Source organism: Ciconia boyciana, chromosome 29, assembly GCF_034638445.1.
Source record: "Ciconia boyciana chromosome 29, ASM3463844v1, whole genome shotgun sequence".
Classification (NCBI taxonomy): domain Eukaryota; kingdom Metazoa; phylum Chordata; class Aves; order Ciconiiformes; family Ciconiidae; genus Ciconia; species Ciconia boyciana.
Window position 1 is genome coordinate 891,171 of NC_132962.1, and position 19,666 is coordinate 910,836.

Below are 19,666 nucleotides of genomic sequence, written 5' to 3' on the forward strand. Positions count from 1 at the left end.
AACCGGGACCGGGGAGGGGGCCCAGACAGGAAGGGGGGACACGGGGGGGGGGGACGACAACGACACGGCCACGAGCCGAAGCCAACCGGGAGCGGAAGGGACGGAGACACCGGAGTCGGCTTTGTGGTTGTTGGGGGTCGCGTTGTTGTCGCCGTGTGTGTCCCCCCTCCCCATAGCCCGGGGTGGCAGGTAACGGAGACACCCCCGTCCCCCTCCCCGGGGATGGGGGACGCTCCCGGCGCCGCCCGGCTTTGTCCCCGGTCGGGGAGGGGGTGATGGATGGAGGGGTGGGGGGGAAGGGGGAAGGGGGGTCCCCTCCATCCTCGGGGATGAAGGACTGGGGGGTCTCCAGCGAGCCGCACCATCCCGGGGGAGCAGGGGATGGGGGCCGGGGGTCCCCTCCATCCCGTATAGAGCCGGGGGAGGGGTAGGGGAGCAGGGGGGCTTCTCTGGCCCAGAGAGATCCAGTGGGGATGGGGGATGGGGGGGGTCTCCTCCTCCGGCTTGCGCTGCCTTGGTGGGGATGGGGGACGGGGGGGCTCCTCCGTCCCATACCACCATGGTGGGGATCGGGGATGGGGGACCAGGGGGTCTTCTCCATCCCGGGGGGGATCAGGGATGGGGGACCAGGGGGTCTCCTCCGTCCCATACCACCATGGTGGGGATCAGGGATGGGGGACCAGGGGTCTCCTCCGTCCCATACCACCATGGTGGGGATCAGGGATGGGGGACCAGGGGTCTCCTCCGTCCCATACCACCATGGTGGGGATCAGGGATGGGGGACCAGGGGTCTCCTCCGTCCCATACCACCATGGTGGGGATCAGGGATGGGGGACCAGGGGTCTCCTCCGTCCCATACCACCATGGTGGGGATCACGGTTGGGGGACCAGGGGTCTCCTCCGTCCCATACCACCATGGTGGGGATCAGGGATGGGGGACCAGGGGTCTCCTCCGTCCCATACCACCATGGTGGGGATCAGGGATGGGGGACCAGGGGGTCTCCTCCGTCCCATACCACCATGGTGGGGATCAGGGATGGGGGACCAGGGGGTCTCCTCCGTCCCATACCACCATGGTGGGGATGACGGTTGGGGGACCAGGGGGTCTCCTCCGTCCCATACCACCATGGTGGGGATCAGGGATGGGGGACCAGGGGGTCTCCTCCGTCCCATACCACCATGGTGGGGATCACGGTTGGGGGACCAGGGGGTCTCCTCCGTCCCATACCACCATGGTGGGGATCACGGTTGGGGGACCAGGGGGTCTCCTCCGTCCCATACCACCATGGTGGGGATCAGGGATGGGGGACCAGGGGGTCTCCTCCGTCCCATACCACCATGGTGGGGATCAGCGATGGAGGACCAGGGGCTTCTCCTCTATCCCGTGCCACCTCGGTGGGGATCAGGGACCAGGGGGTCTCCTCCATCTTACACTGGCCGTGGGGTGCCCAGTGTGGTCCTACACCGGCACCCAGTGTCACCCACCAAGCACCAGGACCTGCCACCCCACGCTGGCCTCTGGTGTCCTCCACCAGTGTCACCCACGGGGCACGGGGACACGCCACAAACTGGGACCCCAAAACTCTTCCTCATGCCGGATGCTGGGACCCTCCCATACACAGGGGGTGCACCCACCATCCTGCTGAACCCCAGACTTCACCGAGCCCCCGGTGATGGTTTTGGGGTGGCTGAGGGATGGTGACAGGGTGGTCTCGGCTTTCCAGGGTCCCCGTGCCACTGGCCGAGGTGTAGGAACGGGCGATGGATCCCTGGGGGGCTGTGGAGCCGGAGCAGACGGTGCTTTTTGGGGGTGACGGGGAGGAGGACGCCTACGACCCCCCAGTGATGCAGAGTAAGTGTCAAGGAGGGTTGGGGGGGGGTCCTCATTGCGCTCCAGCCTTGGGAAGGGGAGGGAGACCCCCATGGGCACCCCAATCCCGTGGTGTCCCCGCCAAACGCAACCTGTGTCCTCGGTCCCCGCACCAAGGACGTGCCGAGAAGCTCAAAGTTATGGGGTGCACCAGCCCAGCCCCCTTGCAGGTCCCATGGGAAGGGGGTCTCCATCCCCGTTAGCCCTCCCCCACCAGGACTGACCCCCTTCTGCCCCCCCTCCGCTGTCCCAGGGACACCGAGCGACCCCGAGATGGACCCCCCGCCAGCGGGCGACCCCGAGATCGTAGAGCTGGATACGGCCACCTTGTTGGGTCACCCCGAGGAGGGTTCACCGGGCGAACGGAGCCCAGCGCGGGAGACCCTGCGTTGGACCGTGGTCCAGCAGATCGACTCCCCCGGCGCGGCAGGAGGTCGGCGTGGCGGTAAAACCGGATCGGGAGCTGGCGCCTTCTCCAACTTCAAGAGCATCATCGTGTTGCAGAAGAGTTACGAGTGCGGGGAATGCGGCAAGAGCTTCAGCTGCAGCTCCCACTTCAGCAAACACCGGCGGACCCACACCGGTGAGAAACCCTTCCTCTGCCTCCATTGCGGTAAGAGCTTCAACGTCAGCTCCAACCTCTACCGGCATCAACGGGCTCATGCCGCCGAACGGCCAGGTCCACCGGCTCCACCGGCACGTCCCCGTGGGTTGCCGTATAAATGCGAGGAGTGCGGCAAGAGTTTTCGCCGTAACAAGGAGCTGGTGACCCACCAACGGTTGCACACCGGTCGCTTGCCCTTCCAATGCGGTCACTGCGGTAAGAGCTTCAGTTGGAGCTCCCATTTTGACCGTCACCAACGTGTCCATACCGGTGAGAAGCCCTACCAGTGCCCCGAATGTGGTAAGCGTTTTAGCCGTAGCTCTCACCTCTACCGGCACCAACGCACCCACGCCGGCGGTCGCTCTTACATCTGCACCTATTGCGGGCGTAGTTTTGGTAGCACCCTCCATTTTGACCGGCACCAACGCACCCACACCGGCCAACGACCCTACAAGTGCACCCTGTGCCGGAAAAGTTTTGGCGATGGGCCAGCGTTGGTCAAACACCAACGCCTTCATCTGGGTGATGGTCCTTTCCGTTGCGAAGAGTGCGGTAAAGCCTTCGGCGCCCGCGCCCAATACGCCCGGCATCGGCGTAGCCTCCATGGCGGTGGTGAGAAACCATACCGTTGCGGTGATTGCGGGAAGAGTTTTTCCTGGAGCTCCCATTGGGAACGACACCAACGTATCCATACCGGTGAACGACCCTACCAATGCGGGGACTGCGGCAAACGTTTTGGCCGGACCTCCCATCTCTACCGGCATCAACGTACCCACGCCGGTGGGCAACCCCACATCTGTGCCGATTGCGGGAAGAGCTTCAACAGCACCCTACACTTCCATAAGCACCAACGGGCTCATGCCGGTCCCCGGCATGCCTGCCCCGATTGTGGCAAGGCGTTTGCCGACGGTTCGGCATTGGCCAAGCACCGACGGGCGCACACTGGCGAGAAGCCTTTCCCTTGCCCGCAGTGCGGCCGGCGTTTCGGTGTCAGCTCCCATCTTCACCGTCATCTCCGTAGCCATGGCGAGGAGGAGCCGCCGGAGGAGCCGCCGGATGAGCTCACACCCCGCTAACCGGGGGATGGGGAGAGGGGGGGACATAGGGTTGACCCCCCGGGTGGCTCCCGTCCCCCCACCACTGCTGCGGGGTGCCTCGGGTAGCCCCCATGCGTGATGGGTGCCACGGCGATGGGTGCTCCCAAGCCGGTGATGTCCCCTGGTGGCACCAACCCTGGCCCCGAGGACGTAGTTTTTGTAGGGTAGAGTAGGAAGGTAGGGTAGATAGGGGAGGATGGAGATGGGGCTGGGGGGCCGAGTGGGAACTGGGGGGGGGGTCCCCTCCAGAAAAACAGACCTAATCCTGTCAACGGACATCAGGACATCCCAACCGTGCTCCTTCTCCACGCGTAGTCCAGGAGAAACCACCTCCATGGGTGTTAGGGAGATGGTGCCGAGCGGCTGGGGAGGCATGGGGGGCAAGGGGATGGGGTTGGGGTTGCGGAAGATCCCACCGGCTCCTTGCCAAACTCAGAGATACCCCAAAATATCTGGGGTGGCTTCATCCCTTGACCATCCCACCTTCCCCATGCTGCCAGCCTTGACCAACACTCAAAGCCTGAGCCTTCCCAGCCGCACTTGGGGCGTGATGATGCCATCTACTAAATTCGGGGCAAAATATCCCGATTTTGTGGCTTTGTTGTTAAGAAACAAGCCCAGGCGTCCACCCTCGGCGGTTCCCAGCCACACGCCGCGGTTTGGCTGCTGGCGATGCTTCGGCGCGGACCTGGCGTGAGTGGTTTATTTAATGTATTTATTGTATTTATTCAGCGGGAGCCCACCTGCGGTTGGAGGAACCCAACGTGTTGGGGTGAGCTGGAGCCTGTTGGGGACAGGAGGTGGGACAAGGGAGAGTTTGTCCCCAGGCTGGCATGGGGACGCTCATGGCTTCTCTTGGGTTGCTTGATCAACCACCACGCAAAGGGAGCTCATGGTGGGAATCCATCGGTGATGGGGAGGAGGTAGCACCACCCATGGCTGGAAAGAAACCCCCAGGAGATCACAGGGAGCATCACCTGCAGGTAGTTCCCAGCTGAAAAGAGGTGAACCCTTGGGGTGAACCTCAGGGATGGGAGCAGGACACAAATCCGGGGATTTCCTGGCGGTTTTGGGGTCGCAGCCGTGCCGGCTGCCTGGTCCGTCTCTTCCCAAGATGAGCAGGAGCTGTGTTTGTATTGTGAATAAAAATAGACTAGTGCAAAACCCAACGGGTGGCTTCTGCTTCTCCTTGGAGGAGCTGCGAGTCCCAGCTCTTCCCGTGCGGAAAACCAGAGGTTTGGGGGTCACCTTGGGTGGGGTGTCCAAAATAACTCCCCCATCCTGGGGAAACTCAACCAGCCTGGCAGCCTGCACCGGCTCATGGTCTGTGGTGGTGATGGTGAGTCACCTGCCGGGAGCTGAAAGGTTGGGGCTACGTGTCCCCTGCTACCTGTGTTGTCCCCCCGAGAATGCCCCATGCTTTTGAAGGTCCCCCCTTCCCAGCAATGTCCCACGCTGATACTGGCTGGGTTGTCCCAGATACACCCAACCCCAAACACCGAAACCCCTTCTGCCTTCATTGGGTCCAGGAGGATCTCCAAGGAGGGAGATCCTCTGCCTTCATTGGGTCTAGAGACCTTCATTTGGTCAAGAGAGGATCTCCATGGAGGAAGATCCTCTGCCTTCCTTGGGTACAGGGATATCTCCAAGGAGAAAGTTCCTCTGCCTTCACTAGGTCCAGAGAGGATCTCCAAGGAGGGAGATCCTCTGCCTTCATTGGGTCTAGAGACCTTCATTTGGTCAAGAGAGGATCTCCATGGAGGAAGATCCTCTGCCTTCCTTGGGTACAGGGATATCTCCAAGGAGAAAGTTCCTCTGCCTTCACTAGGTCCAGAGAGGATCTCCAAGGAGGGAGATCCTCTGCCTTCATTGGGTCTAGAGACCTTCATTTGGTCAAGAGAGGATCTCCGTGGAGGAAGATGCTCTGCCTTCATTGGGTACAGGGATTTCATTGGGTCTAGAAACCTTCATTGGGTCTAGAGACCTTCATTTGGTGAAGAGAGGATCTCCATGGAGGAAGATCCTCTGCCTTCATTGGGTACAGGGATATCTCCAAGGAGGGAGATCCTCTGCCTTCACTAGGTCCAGAGAGGATCTCCAAGGAGGGAGATCCTCTGCCTTCACTAGGTCCAGAGCGGATCTCCAAGGAGGGAGATCCTCTGCCTTCATTGGGTCTAGAGACCTTCATTTGGTCAAGAGAGGATCTCCGTGAAGGAAGATCCTCTGCCTTCCTTGGGTACAGGGATATCTCCAAGGAGGATCTTCTGCCTTCATTTGGTCCAGGGAGGATCTCCATGGAGGATCTTCTGCCTTCATTTGGTCCAGAGAGGTTCTGCCCCAAGGGCATCTCTCCACGCACCCTCAAGCTTTTAGGGGGTTCAGGGGAGGGCTGAGGACCCCCAATGGGCAAGCAGCTGCCTCCTCTGAACATGTGGCCTGGACAGAGGGGCACCCTGCCCCACATTGCTGCCAGACCCTGCCTACTCCTGGTGTGGAGTCTCCAGTGTCACTCTGGTTGAGCTTCAAAGGAGAGTCCATTGTGGGACGTGGCCTCCAGTTTCCTTGGGATGTGAGCATCTCCTTGGGCATCTCCTTGGGCATCTTGGGTATCTCCTTGAACATCTCCTTGGGCTTCTCCTTGGGCAACTCCTTGGCATCTTGGGCACCTCCTTGAACATCTCCTTGGGCTTCTCCTTGGGCAACTCCTTGGCATCTTGGGCACCTCCTTGAACATCTCCTTGGGCTTCTCCTTGAGCAACTCCTTGGGCAATTCCTTGGGCAACTCCTTGGGCATCTTGGGCACCTCCTTGAACATCTCCTTGGGCTTCTCCTTGAGCAACTCCTTGGGCAACTCCTTGAGCAACTCCTTGAGCAATTCCTTGAGCAACTCCTTGGGCATCTTGGGCATCTCCTTGGGCAACTCCTTGGCCATCTCCTTGGCCATCTCCTTGGGCATCTTGGGTATCTCCTTGAACATCTCCTTGGGCTTCTCCTTGAACATCTCCTTGGGCTTCTCCTTGGGCAACTCCTTGACATCTTGGGCATCTCCTTGAACATCTCCTTGGGCTTCTCCTTGAGCAACTCCTTGAGCAACTCGTTGGGCATCTCCTTGGGCATCTCCTTAGGCATCTCCTTGGGCAACTCCTTGGGCAACTCCTTGGGCATCTGCTTGGGCATCTCCTTGGGCAACACCTTGGGCATCTTGGGCATCTCCTTGGACATCTCCTTGGGCATTTCCTGGGGTAACTCCTTGGGCATCTTGGGCATCTCCTTGGGCATCTCCTGGGGCATCTCCTTGGGCAACTCCTTGGGGATCTCCTTGGGCAAATCCTCGGGCATCTCCTTGGGCATCTCCTTGGGCAACACCTTGAGCAACTCCTTGGGCATCCTGGGCATCTCCTTGGGCAACTCCTTGGGCATCTTGGACATCTCCTGGGGCAACTCCTTGGGCATCTCCTTGGGCATCTTGGGTATCTCCTTGGACATCTCCTTGGACATCTCCTCGGGCAACTCCTTGGGCATCTCGGACATCTTTGTGGGCATCTCCTTGGCCATCTCCTTGGCAAAGGCACCGCAGCGTTAACCGCTGAGGCTACGTTTGCCCCCACCTCTGAAGGCTGATGGATTTGGGGCTCCGGCCCCCCACGTTTGACCCCCTCCTCCCCTTAGAGGGTCCCTAAGGGCATCCACGGCGAGATGGGACAGAGTAGGGGTGCAGGGGGCAGTGGGGCGAGCCCACCCTCCAAGCCCCCCCCCCCCCCCGCACCATCCCAGCCAACAGCATCACTCGCTAGGGATTCTCCAGTGTCTAATATAGGGGTTGAGCTCCCACGGGGGGGCAGCACCGGTGGCAGGGGGTGGAAACCGGGCTCCGGGGAGGGGTCGGTGCAGCCGGGGCGGGCTCCCGGGGGGTGTCGGGTGGGGGGGTGTGAACCGGAGGCGGGGGCCGCTAGAGGGCCCTGGCTGGTGCTGGAGGAGGAGGAGGAGGAGGTGGAGGAGGAGGAGGAGGAGGGCGGCTACGGCTTCACTGTATCCGGGTCACACGGGGAGCCGCCTCCACCGGGACCGGTGCTCGGCGAGGAGAGTCCCCGGAGCCCGGGGGGGAGCCCCGGGAACCCGGGCTGTGCCCCCCCCGCCCCCCCCGCCGCAGGTAACCGGGGTCCCCCATAGCCCCCCTGCCCCGGGTTGCTCGCTGGTTGCAACCCCCCCGCCCCCACCGCTGGGTCCCCCAAATTCTGCAGGGGGGGAGGGGTGGGCTTGTGTTGCGGGAGGGGGGGGGGAGATGGGGGTGCAGCGGTGGGAGGCCATGGGCACCCCAAAGAGTGGGTGAGCATCCCTCGGAGCACCCCAAAGAGCAGGCGAGCATCCCCTCGGCACCCTAAAGAGTGGGCGAGCACCCGCTGGGCACCCCAAAAAGTGGGGGTGCATCCCCTGGGTATCCCAAAAAGTGGGGTGCATCCCCTGGGTACCCTAAAGAACAGGGTGCATCCCCTGGGCACCCCAAAAAGCGGGGTGCATCCCCTGGGTACCCTAAAGAACAGGGTGCATCCCCTGGGCACCCCAAAAAGTGGCGTGCATCCTGTCGGCACCCTAAAGAGTGGGCAAGCACCCGCTGGGCACCCCAAAAAGTGGGCTAGCACCCCCCAAAAAGTGGGGTGCATCCCCTGGGCACCCCAAAAAGTGGGCGCACTTTAGCACAGGGCACACAGCTCCGGACACCCTGGGGATCGGGGTGCACAGCCCTGGAAAATTTGGGGAGCAAGGGGGGGAGACACACACAGACCCCCCCCTCTCCTTCCCCCCAGCCACTCCATAGAGAAAAGGGGGGGGATTTTGGGGTGCTAACGGGGATGGAGGGGGGGCTCTTGACGTTGCAGGGGCCGGACTTTTGGTTGTGGGGTGACGCCACCCACCTGGGACTCCCCCTGTTCCCCCCCGGGACCCCCCGTCCCCCCATTTTTTGGGGCCACCATGCAGGAGAACTACGAGAACGTGATTTCCTTGGGTAAGGGGCATGGAGGGACCCCGGGATGTCCGAATTTGGGGGGGGGGTGGGGTGTCATTTTGGGGGTCCCTAGCATCGTTGTCACCCCATGTGTAGGTTGGGGACGCCCCTCTGCCCCCCCATGGCACGCTGGCACGATTTGGGGGGGCCGCAAGCATCCCATGGACTCAGGGTGGGTTTTAGAGGGGGCCGGGTACCCGATGCTGCCTCAGTTTCCCTTGTCACGATGGGTTGGAGGTGGTGGAAGCACATTTTTGCCTAAATACGGAGCATTTCACCCCAAAACAGAGGACCTCTTGCTGGAGGGGGGGGCCGGGGGGGAAACTGGGGGTGATGGAGTCCATCACCGGGGCGTCTGGGCGCCTGAGGACCAACCTTCTTCCCGGCAGCGGAGGAGATCGCCATCAGCTGGCCCCGCATCACCGCCTTCGCCGAGTCCCACCGGAGGCGGGGGCTGGTGTCGGGTAAGTCTTGGGGTTCAGGGGGGTCCCCAAAATTTGGGTGAATTCCTTAGGATTTTGGGGAACCCCCACAGATTTTGGTAAATTCATTAGGATTTTGGGGAACCCCCCAAATTTGGGTGAATTCCTTAGGGTTTGGAGACTCCCCTCCAAATTTGGGTGAATTTGGGGGTCTCCAAATTTGGATGAAAGCCGTATGTTTTTGGGGACCCCAAAATTTGGGTGAATTCCTTAGGATTTTGGGGGACCCCCCAAATTTAGGTGAATTCCTTAGGATTTTGGGGGACTCCCCAAATTTGGGTGAATTCCTTAGGTTTTGGGGATTCCCCAAATTTGGGTGAATTGGGAGGGGTCTCCAAATTTGGATGAATGCCTTGTGTTTTTGGGGACCCCCAAATTTGGATGAACCCCTTAGGTTTTTGGGGACCCCCCAAATTTGGGTGAATTCCTTAGGATTTTGAGGGACGCCCAAATCTGAGTGAATCCCTTAGGTTTTGGGGACCCCCCAAATTTGGGTGAATTGGGGACCCCCCAAATTTGAGTGAATTCCTTAGGTTTTGTGTCCCCGCAAATTTGGGTGAATTGGGGGACCCCCAAAATTTGGGTGAATTCCTTAGGATTTTGCGGGACCCCCCAAATTTGGGTGAATTCCTCGGGTTTTTGGCGTCTAACGGTGTTTTTTCCAGGTGTGGAAGCGGAGGGGGAACAGGGTCAACCGGAGCCCACCCAAATCCAACCCTCGGCGGGGGCCGGCTCCAGCGATGGGGGGGTGAACCCCGATTTACGCCGCCAGTTGGGCCTGATCCTGCAAACGGCCGGCAGGAGCCAGGTGGAGAAGATGCTGCGGGAGCTGGTGCGGGAGCAGGGGCAGGGGGGGAAGCGCCGGAACCGCAAGAAAACACCGAAGGATGGAGGTAAATTTGGGGGGACCCTCCCAAGATTCCCCCAAGATCCTTCCCAGACCCACCGTTTTGGGACCATCCCGTGGGAAATGGGGTGGGGGAAGGTTTTGGTGCTTTAGGGGCTGGTTTTTCATAGAATCATGGAATGATTTGGGTTGGAAGGGACCTTTGAAGGTCATCTACTCCACGAGCAGGGACATCTTCAACTAGATCAGGTTGCTCAGAGCCCCGTCCATAGCATCACAGAAGGGTTTGGGTTTGGGTTGGAAGGGACCTTTGAAGGTCATCTACTCCACGAGCAGGGACATCTCCAACTAGATCAGGTTGCTCAAAGCCCTGTCCATAGCATCACAGAAGGGTTTGGGCTGGAAGGGACCTTTGAAGGTCACCTACTCCACGAGCAGGGACATCTTCAACTAGATCAGGTTGCTCAGAGCCCCGTCCATAGCATCACAGAAGGGTTTGGGTTGGAAGGATCCTTTGAAGGTCACCTACTCCATGAGCAGGGACATCTTCAACTAGATCAGGTTGCTCAAAGCCCTGTCCATAGCATCACAGAAGGGTTTGGGTTTGGGTTGGAAGGGACCTTTGAAGGTCACCTACTCCACGAGCAGGGACATCTTCAACTAGATCAGGTTGCTCAAAGCCCTGTCCATAGCATCACAGAAGGGTTTGGGTTTGGGTTGGAAGGGACCTTTGAAGGTCACCTACTCCACGAGCAGGGACATCTTCAACTAGATCAGGTTGCTCAAAGCCCTGTCCATAGCATCACAGAAGGGTTTGGGTTTGGGTTGGAAGGGACCTTTGAAGGTCACCTACTCCACGAGCAGGGACATCTTCAACTAGATCAGGTTGCTCAGAGCCCCGTCCAACCTCACCTTGAACACTTCCAGGGATGCCCCATCTCCAGCCTCTTTGGGCAACCTCTTCCAGTGTCTCAGCGGCCGTTCCTCACAGCAGAGGTGTCCCATCCCTCGGATCATCTCTGTGGCCTCCTCTGGACCTGCTCCAACAGGTCCATGTCCTTGTCCTGAGGAGCCCTGGACGCAGTGCTCCAGGGGGTCTCACCAGAGCAGAGGGGGAGCATCCCTTCCCTCAACCTGCTGGCCACGCTTCTTCTGATGCGGCCCAGGAGACGCTTGGCTTTCTGGGCTGCCAGCGCACATTGCCGGCTCCTGTCCAGCTCTTCATCCACCACGTCCTTCTCCACTCTCCATCCCTTCATCCCCCAGCCTGTGCCCGTGTTTGGGATTGCCCCCACCCAGGACCTCGCACTTGGCCTGGTTGAACCTCGTGAGGTTCCTCACTTGGGCCCCCCTGTCCAGGTCCCTCTGGATGGTTCCCTTCCCTCCGGGGTATCAACCACCCCGCTCAGCGTGGGGTCACCTGCCCAGTTGCTGAGGGTGCCCTCGATCCCACCATCTATGTGGTTGATAGAGATATGGAACAGTGCTGGTCCCAGTATGGACCCCTGAGGGACACCACTCATCACTGGTCTCCATCTGGACATGGAGCCGTTGACCACAACCCTCTGGATCCCACCATCCACCCAACTCCTCATCCACCCAATTCCACCCAACTGAGAGAGGAGAACGTTGTGGAGCACCATGTCAAAGAGATGATGGTGGCACATGTCGTTGATGGAGATATGGAACAGCACTGGTCCCAGTATGGACCCCTGAGGGACACCACTCATCACTGGTCTCCATCTGGACACGGAGGCGTTGACCACAACCCTCTGGATGCCACCATCCACCCAATTCCTCATCCACCAAATGGTCCATCCATCAACTCCATCTCTCTCCAACTTAGAGAGAAGGATGTTGTGGGAGATCACGTCAGAGGTCTTCCAGAAGTCCAGATAGATGACGCTTCCCATGTTGGGGGGCTCAAAATTAATCTGGGGGGGCTGTTGTGCCGTGAGGGGCTCATGGTTTCTCATTGCGGTGCAGGCACCGGCGCCGGGAGCGGGACCGAGGAGGATTCGGCACCACGGGACGGCGAGGAGACGGCGCTGGAGGACGCCGATCAGCGCCAAAGCGGGGGGCAGGCGGGTGAACCCCCCGTCACTGGTAAAGGGAATGGGGGCAAGAAGGGCGGCGCGGCATCGCCGGCATCCCGGGGTGGTTGTGCCGAGTGCGGGATGCGGAACCGGTCGCAGAGTCCGGTAAAGCCGCGGCGGTGCTCCGAGTGCGGGCGGCGGTGTCGGCAATCGGCCCGGCAGCCGGAACGTGGTGGGGAGAAGCCGCACCGGTGCGGTGACTGTGGTAAAGGCTTCAGCCGAGGGTCTAACCTTGCCCAGCACCGGCGTATCCACACCGGTGAACGACCTCACCGTTGCGGTGATTGTGGCAAAGGCTTCATCCAACGCTCCGACCTAGAGCGGCACCGGCGGGTGCACACCGGCGAACGGCCGTATCCTTGTGGCGACTGCGGCAAACGGTTCAGTGTCAGCTCCCACCTCGACCGGCATCGCCGTACACACGCCGGTGGACCCGGTCCACCCACCCAACCCCGCACCCGTCCTCGACCGCCTCCGCCAGAGGGGTCGCCGGCTCCTCACCGTTGCCCCGAATGTGGTAAGAGCTTCGCCCAACGCTCCGCCTTGGCCAAACACCGTAAGACCCACAGCGGCGAACGGCCTCACCGCTGCGGCGATTGCGGTAAGAGCTTCAGCCGAGGCTCCAACCTCACCCAACACCGGCGCATCCATACTGGCGAACGGCCATTTGCTTGCGGCGATTGCGGCAAAGGTTTCATCCAACGCTCCGATCTGGAACGGCATCAACGGGTACACACCGGTGAACGACCCTATACCTGTGCCGAATGCGGTAAGAGCTTCAGCGTCAGCTCCCACCTTGACCGGCACCAGAAGATCCACGCGGCCGAACGGGCATCCTACCGTTGCCCCGAACATCTAGCCGGCTTCTTGGCCGCTCACCGTCACGGTCGCCTCTTCCAATGCGCCCAATGCGGGCGATGTTTCGGTCAAGGTGCCGCCTTGCTCAAGCATCAACGTGCCCACAGTGCCGGGGGAACCGTGGGGCAGCCCCCCAAGTGCCCGGATTGCGGGAAGAACCGGGGTGGCACGGTGGGGTTACGTCCCCGCGGTCAACAATGTATGGATTGCGGGAGGGAATCGGATACCAGCAACGGTGAGATGGTGCCGGCGGCACCGCCGGAGAAACCCTATAAGTGCGGGGAATGCGGGAAGGGTTTTGGGCAACGTTCGGCGCTGGTTAAACACCGGCGTATCCATACCGGAGAGAAACCCTACGCCTGTGGGGATTGCGGGAAGGGTTTCATCCAGAAGTCGGACCTGACCATCCATCGCCGGATGCACACCGGGGAGAAACCTTACCGTTGCGGTGAGTGCGGTAAATGCTTCAGCGTCTCCTCCAACCTCATCACCCATCAACGTACCCACCTCGGCGAGAAACCCTACCAATGCCCCGAGTGCGGCAAGAGCTTCATCCAACGCTCCGAGCTCACCATCCACCAACGCGTCCACACCGGCGAGAAGCCCTACAAGTGTCCCGAGTGCGGCAAGTGCTTCAGCCGTAGCTCCCACCTCAACCGCCACCAACGCACCCACGCCGGGGACAAGCCCAAAGCCACCGCGGCCACCACCACCGCCGCCGGCAGCCCCCTGCCGCCCTCCAGCGCCTTCTCCGGCGCCGCCTTCTCCCCGCCATTGGGGGGCTCAGCGGCCCCCATCCCCTCGCTGCCCTCCTTCCCTGCCTCCCCCTCGCCCCTGCCCATCCCTTCCCTCTCCAGCCCCGCCCTGGACCTGCCGTGGGCCCTCTCCTTCCCTGCCCGCACCTTCCCCCACCCCTCCTTCCCCTCGGCGCCCGCCTCAGGGCCCCAGACCTCCTCCCTCATCAACTGAGCGGTGCCCGGCCCTGGCTGTGGCTCCCTCCTCCTCCTAACCTCCCCAGCCGCTCGCCCAACACCCATCCTGGGTTGACAGCAAAGACCTGGTGTTGGTGGACTTGTTCCCACCTGGAGCCGTTCAGCCTGTGTGGCTAATGAATGATCTCTCTAATCATGGGATGGGGAAGTTCCCCTTATGGCGTGGCTCCATCCTCCTCCCAACCTCCCCAGCCGCTCGCCCAACACCCAACCTGGGTTGACCTCAAAGACCTGGCATTGGGGGGCTTGTTCCCACCTGGAGCCGTTCAGCCTTGGTGGCTAATGAATGATCTCTCTAATTAGGGGATGAGGGAGTTCCTTCATCCCCAGCCGTGGCCCTGGCTCCATCCTTTCCCCTGCCTCCCCAGCCGCTCGCCCAACACCCAACCTGGGTTGACCACAAAGACCTGGTGTTGGCAGACTCGTTCCCCCCCTGGAGCCATTCAGCCTTTGTGGTTAATTAATGATCTCTCTAATTAGGGGATGAGGCAGCTCCTCCAACCTTGACCACAGCCCCAGCTCCATCCTCCTCCCTACCTCCCCAGCTGCTTGCCCAACACCCGGAGTTGGCCTCAAAGAGCCATTGCTGGGGGGGCTTGTTCCCACTTGGAGCCATTCAGCCTTGGTGGCTAATTAACAATCTAATTAGGGGATGGGGGGACACCCCCCCTTCAATTTTTAACCCTTTTAACCAAATTAACACCTTTTCACAGCAGGAAGACGCATCCCTTCCCCAAGCCACTGTCCCCATGGCAGAGGAGGGGACAGCACCTGCTGCCACCCCTCAGATTTTGGGGCAGAGGGAAGCGAATAAAATCAATTCCCTACCTAATTAGGATGATTTTAAATGGACTTTTCCCACCCCTTCCTCCTCCCACCATGTTTTAAAGCACCGCCAAGAGCAACCCAAAATTTACCAAAATTGTCCTAGGCAGGAACTGGTAAAAACAAGCAGAAAAGGTTTTTTGGGGTTTTTCCTCCCCATTTTCTGCTGGGTTTCACTCTTTTGGGCAGATTATTTTGGGGGGGTGGGCAGGGGATGAGTCCCAGCTGGGATCGATGGGTGATATTTCTCTTTGTTTTTTTTACCGCTGTCGTGTGTCTTGTTCATGGTTTTTCGGCACAACCGGGTGGTGATGATGCTCCTCAAGTGCCATTATGGGGAAAAAAACCCCCAGATTTGGGTCACCGGCACTGCCAAGCATGTGTTTCAGGGGAAAGACTATTATCCCACACGGAGCAGAGTCAACCGCAGGGTTTGCCTGGTGCCCCCCCTCCACATCCCCCCAAAACGGGAGCAAAATCAAGCTGTTTTCAGCTTTTTTTTTTTTTTTAAATAGATTTGTTTTGTTACTTTTGTGACTTTGTATTCCAACGTCGCCTATGAGTCGGTTCAATAAACAAGAGCTGGGCGCCCACACGCGTCCTGTGGCCGACTCACTATGAAAAGTGATGTTTTTCTGCCTAAAATGGGGTTTTCCTTAATTCCTGGCACCACCTGAAATGGTGGGTGAAGCGTGTCCGTCCACCCCCCCGAAGCCTAGAAATTGGGGCAGAAAATATGGAAAACCCTGTTTTCTCACATGCCAAGCAGAAGGAAGCGCTTCCTGCCCGTTTCTTCCGAGGGCAAGAACCCCCATCACAGCAAAGGTGCAGGCAGCGGGGACCGCAGGCAGCGGGGACCTGGTAGGTTTGGGGGGATTTCAAGGGCTCCCCCCGGGGCCGCGACCATGCAACGCTCCAATGAAGACCCAGCAGTGACTCATGTTAAATAACAGCAATTATTAAATACCCCAAAATCACATTAAATAACCCCCAATTAAAAAAACTTAAATAATCCTCCATTAAATAACTGCGAAATAAATACAAATACAATAAATAAATACTGTCGGAGGGGGAGGGGTATGAGGTGAGCAGCCCCGAGGTTGGATGAGGGGCACCCATAGGTGCTAAAAGCAGCCCTGAAGGTGAGGTAGGGGTACCCATGGGTGCTGAATGCCTCTCAAAGTGCATGGGGAGGGGCACCCATGGGTGCTGTCAGAGCCCTAAGGCCAGGGTGATGGGCCACCGCAAGGCTGAGGTGAGGGGCACCCATGGGTGCGTGGTGCCACCCTACAGCCACTACAATAGGCACAGCTACCAGTCCAGCATGTTGAGCACAGCCCTGAGGCCATGGCGATGGGCACAGTGGGGTGCTGGGTGCCACCCCAAGGCCGAGGTGACAGTCTTGAGTGCCACCCTAAGACCAGGGTGAGAGTCGCGGGTGCCCCTCAGCGGGCAGTGCCTCCAGCTGTGCAGCTGTGGGGCCGCAGGGCAGGTGACAGCAGCAGACGGGGACAGGAGGCACCCATGGATGTCCCCATGGGTGCTGCTGGTGTCCCCACCAGTGTCCCATTGGGTGTCCCCGTTGTCCCCATGGGTATCACAGCAGTTCTGAGCAGCGCTCCGTGCCCAGGCAGGGATGTCACAGCAGGCGTTGCGGGTGTTTCGGGTGTCACCACGGGTGTCTCAGGTGTCACCACGGGTGTCGCAGCCACCTCGGGTGTCACGTCCCCGGGTGCACTGTACACCTGGGCACTCACCACAGCCAAAAGCAGCACCAGGAGCCGCTTCGCCGCACTCGGCTCCTCTGTGGGGGGCGGCCGCCGCACCTGTGGGGGGCAAAAAAATAGGGTAAGAACTGACCTGCCTGAGACAAATACCCCCCCACACACCCCTAGGGCAAATAGTCCCCACCCCTGGGGCAAATAACTCCCCCTGATCAGGCTTAGGGAACCCATCCAAGGGCAAAACCCCTCCGACCCTGCTTAGCTTCCACAAGGGTAACTGCCCCCCCAACCCCCGGGGCAAATAATCCCCTCCCGGGGCAAACTGCGCCCCCAACCTGGGGCAAATAACTCCCTCCGGGGGGACGGGGGACGGGGGGGGACGGGGGGGACAGAAGGGGAGATTCACCCCCAGGTCCACCCCCAGGCACCAGGTAGAGGTGAGTCAGGCAGGAGGCGGAGGGGGGGAAGTGACTCACCCCCCCACCTCCGGGAAATGTGCCTCATCCTGCCCGCCCCAGGGGACCCAGGCGTCCAGGGAAGGGACCCAGGCATCCGGGGAAGGGACCCCCCCCTCGCCTCTCCACACACACACTCGCCCAACGCGGGAGGGATCCAGGCCTCCGGTACTCACAGCGGGCGGGTAGAGAACGCGGCGGTGCCGGCGGCGGGGCTTTGGGGGGTCGCTGGGCCCTACCGGGGGTTCGAAGGTGAAATGTTGGGGTGGAGAAGGGGTGACCCCACCGGGGAACCCCTGAGGGTGTCCCCAACCCCGGCCCGGACACGTCGTTGCCGCCGCCATGGTCATCGTCATCTCGCAAAATGGCGGCGGCGGGGACGACGTCGGTCTTATGGCGGCGGCGACGCTCCGCCCCCTTGAGGGCAGGGGCACGCCCCCCGACGATTTCCATTGGCTGCCACACGAGGGGGGGTGTGGTCTCGCAGCCATGCCCCGCCCGCCCGCCCTGGGGGGGCTCTAGGGGTGTATAGGGGGCTGGGGGGTATATGGAGTGCTATAGGGGTCCGTAGGGGGCTATAGGTGGCGTATGGGAGCCATAGGGGTCTATAGGGTCAATGGTCTATAGGGGGCTAGGGAGTTGTGTAGGGGGCTAGGGGGCCGTATAGCGGCGACAGGGGGCTACGGGGGCTATAGGGGGTATATGGGGGCTACAGGGGTTGCATGGAAGGGTATAGGGGCTATAGGGGTTGTACGGAGCGATAGGGGGCTGTAGGGGACTATAGAGTGTATGAGAGGGGTTATAGGGGGTGTATTGGGGGCTACAGGGGTTGCGTGGAGAGGTATAGGGGCTATAGGGGTTGTATGGGGGCTACAGGGAGCTGTAGGGGGACTAGAGAGAGTGCATGAGGGGCTATAGGGGGTGTATGTGGGCTACAGGGGTTGCATGGAGAGGTATAGGGGCTATAGGGGGTGTATGGGGGCTACAGGGGTTGCATGGAGGGGTATAGGGGCTATAGGGGTTGTATGGAGCGATAGGGAGCTGTAGGGGACTATAGAGAGTGCATGAGGGGGCTATAGGGGGTGTATTGGGGGCTACAGGGGTTGCATGGAGAGGCATAGGGGGCTATAGGGGGTGTATGGGGGCTACAAGGGTTGCATGGAGGGGTATAGGGGATATAGGGGTTGTCTGGGGTGAAAGGGAGCTGTAGGGGGCTACAGAGAGTGTATGAGCGGGGCTATAGGGGGTGTACTACAGGGGTTGCATGGAGGGCTTTAGGGGACTGTACAGAGGGTGTATGGGTGGCTATAGGGGGCTATAGAGGGTGTATGGAGGTCTATAGGGGTCCTTAGGATCTTTAAGGGAGGTCTATAGTGTCTTTAGGGCTTGTATAGGGGCTATATAGGGGGTGTACGGGGGTCTAGAGGAGCTCACAGAGGTGTAGAGAGGCTGTAGAGGGGGTTCAGGGGGTCTATAGGGGTGTATGGGGATGCATAGGGCTGTATGGGGGTGTATAGAGGGGTATGGGGGTATATGGGGAGTATACTGGTCTATGGGGCTGTGTAAATGAATGTAGGGGGTGTATGGAGAGGTACAGTGGGCTATAGGGGAGTTTGGGGGTGTATGGGGGTATATAGGAGTGTATGGGGAAACACTTGGACATAAAGGTGCATATGGGGTTGTATGGGGATTTATGACCGCATAGGGGATATATAAGGCGTTATGGCAGTGCATAGGAGCATATATGGGTATATAGGGGCTGTTTAGGGGGTGTATAGGGATGGGAAGGCATAAAGAGGGCTTCACTGTGCATTGACCTCCTGCCTAACCCCCCCAAAACCCCCTGCAGCCCCCCTTCCCCTATAGCCCCTATAGCTTCCTGCCTCCCCCCCCCCCGTTACACGTGTGTCACGCCACGGATTTTCCCACGTTGCACAACCGGGCTCAGATTCGTGCGCGACGCCTGGGGCCCCTTTTTGGGGTGGGGTCTATAGGGTGGGGGTGGGGGACACCCAGACATCTGGGTCCCCTGGGGGAGGGGACCTATAGGATGAGACACCCAGATGTCTGGGTCTCCCTGGGGGACGGGGACCTATAGGATGAGACACCCAAACGTCTGGGTCCCCTACTGAGCGGAGGGTGGGGGCTGGGCGGACGCTTGGGTTCCTAAGCCCTGAGTCATGGGGGGTGGGGGAGCGGGAGGGGTGTTTGCGTCATTCTCTGCTTTTCCACATCCAAAAGGGGGGGGGGGGGATGGGCAGAGAGGACCCAACTATCCGGACACCCCGCTGTATGCCAGACACCCCCCAAAAAAAAAAAAAGGGGGGGGGGGGGATCGTCTCCCCCCCCTCCCAAGGTCCAGGCACCCCTATGGGGACACAGGGGTCAGGGTGACACTGGGTGCCACCGGGTGCCACCGGTTCCCGACCCTTCCGGGAATCACCCGCTTCACCGAGCTGGGAAAACCCCCAAGGCCCGGCGGCCTGGGTGCCCTTTCCGGATGCCTGGGTGCCCTTCCAGCCCCTTGGGGTGGGTGGGTGTCTCGTGCGTCAGAGAATAAGGGTGGGGGCAGCCCCGCGTGCCTGGGGTCACCGCAAACCCATGTGCCGACCCACAGGTCACCCTGATGCCACCCTGGAGGGGACACAGGCGTCCAGACACCCTGGAGGGGACCCAGGTGTTTGGGCACCCAAGGGGGGACCCAGGTGTTTGGGCACCCAAGGGGGGGGACCCAGGCGTACGGGCACTGAGGGGCACCCAGGGGTCTGAGCACCGGGGGGGACCCGGGCATCCGGGCACCCGGGAGGGGAC

General features: G+C 60.4%; 1 protein-coding gene across 1 annotated transcript; it reads left to right on the forward strand.

Moving 5' to 3' along the window:
• Positions 1-47: 47 nt before the first annotated feature.
• Positions 48-15,287, forward strand: LOC140644785 (uncharacterized). Its single transcript, XM_072847848.1, has 11 exons — positions 48-189; positions 1,725-1,852; positions 2,124-3,549; positions 6,327-6,592; positions 6,697-7,139; positions 7,241-7,277; positions 7,571-7,721; positions 8,449-8,576; positions 8,966-9,040; positions 9,724-9,951; positions 11,892-15,287. Exons 2-11 carry the CDS (start codon positions 1,762-1,764, stop codon positions 13,826-13,828), a joined length of 4,782 nt encoding a protein of 1,593 aa, XP_072703949.1. The 5' UTR covers positions 48-189; positions 1,725-1,761; the 3' UTR covers positions 13,829-15,287.
• Positions 15,288-19,666: the final 4,379 nt, after the last annotated feature.

Bases quoted from the DNA above. Each gene is read 5' to 3' on its own strand.
- LOC140644785 (XM_072847848.1), top strand. From the start codon at position 1,762: ATGGATCCCTGGGGGGCTGTGGAGCCGGAGCAGACGGTGCTTTTTGGG. The intron at 7,278-7,570 runs GTAGGGGTGCAG...GAGGTGGAGGAG, and splicing joins CCACGGCGAGATGGGACAGA to GAGGAGGAGGAGGGCGGCTA. The intron at 9,952-11,891 runs GTAAATTTGGGG...ATTGCGGTGCAG, and splicing joins GAAAACACCGAAGGATGGAG to GCACCGGCGCCGGGAGCGGG.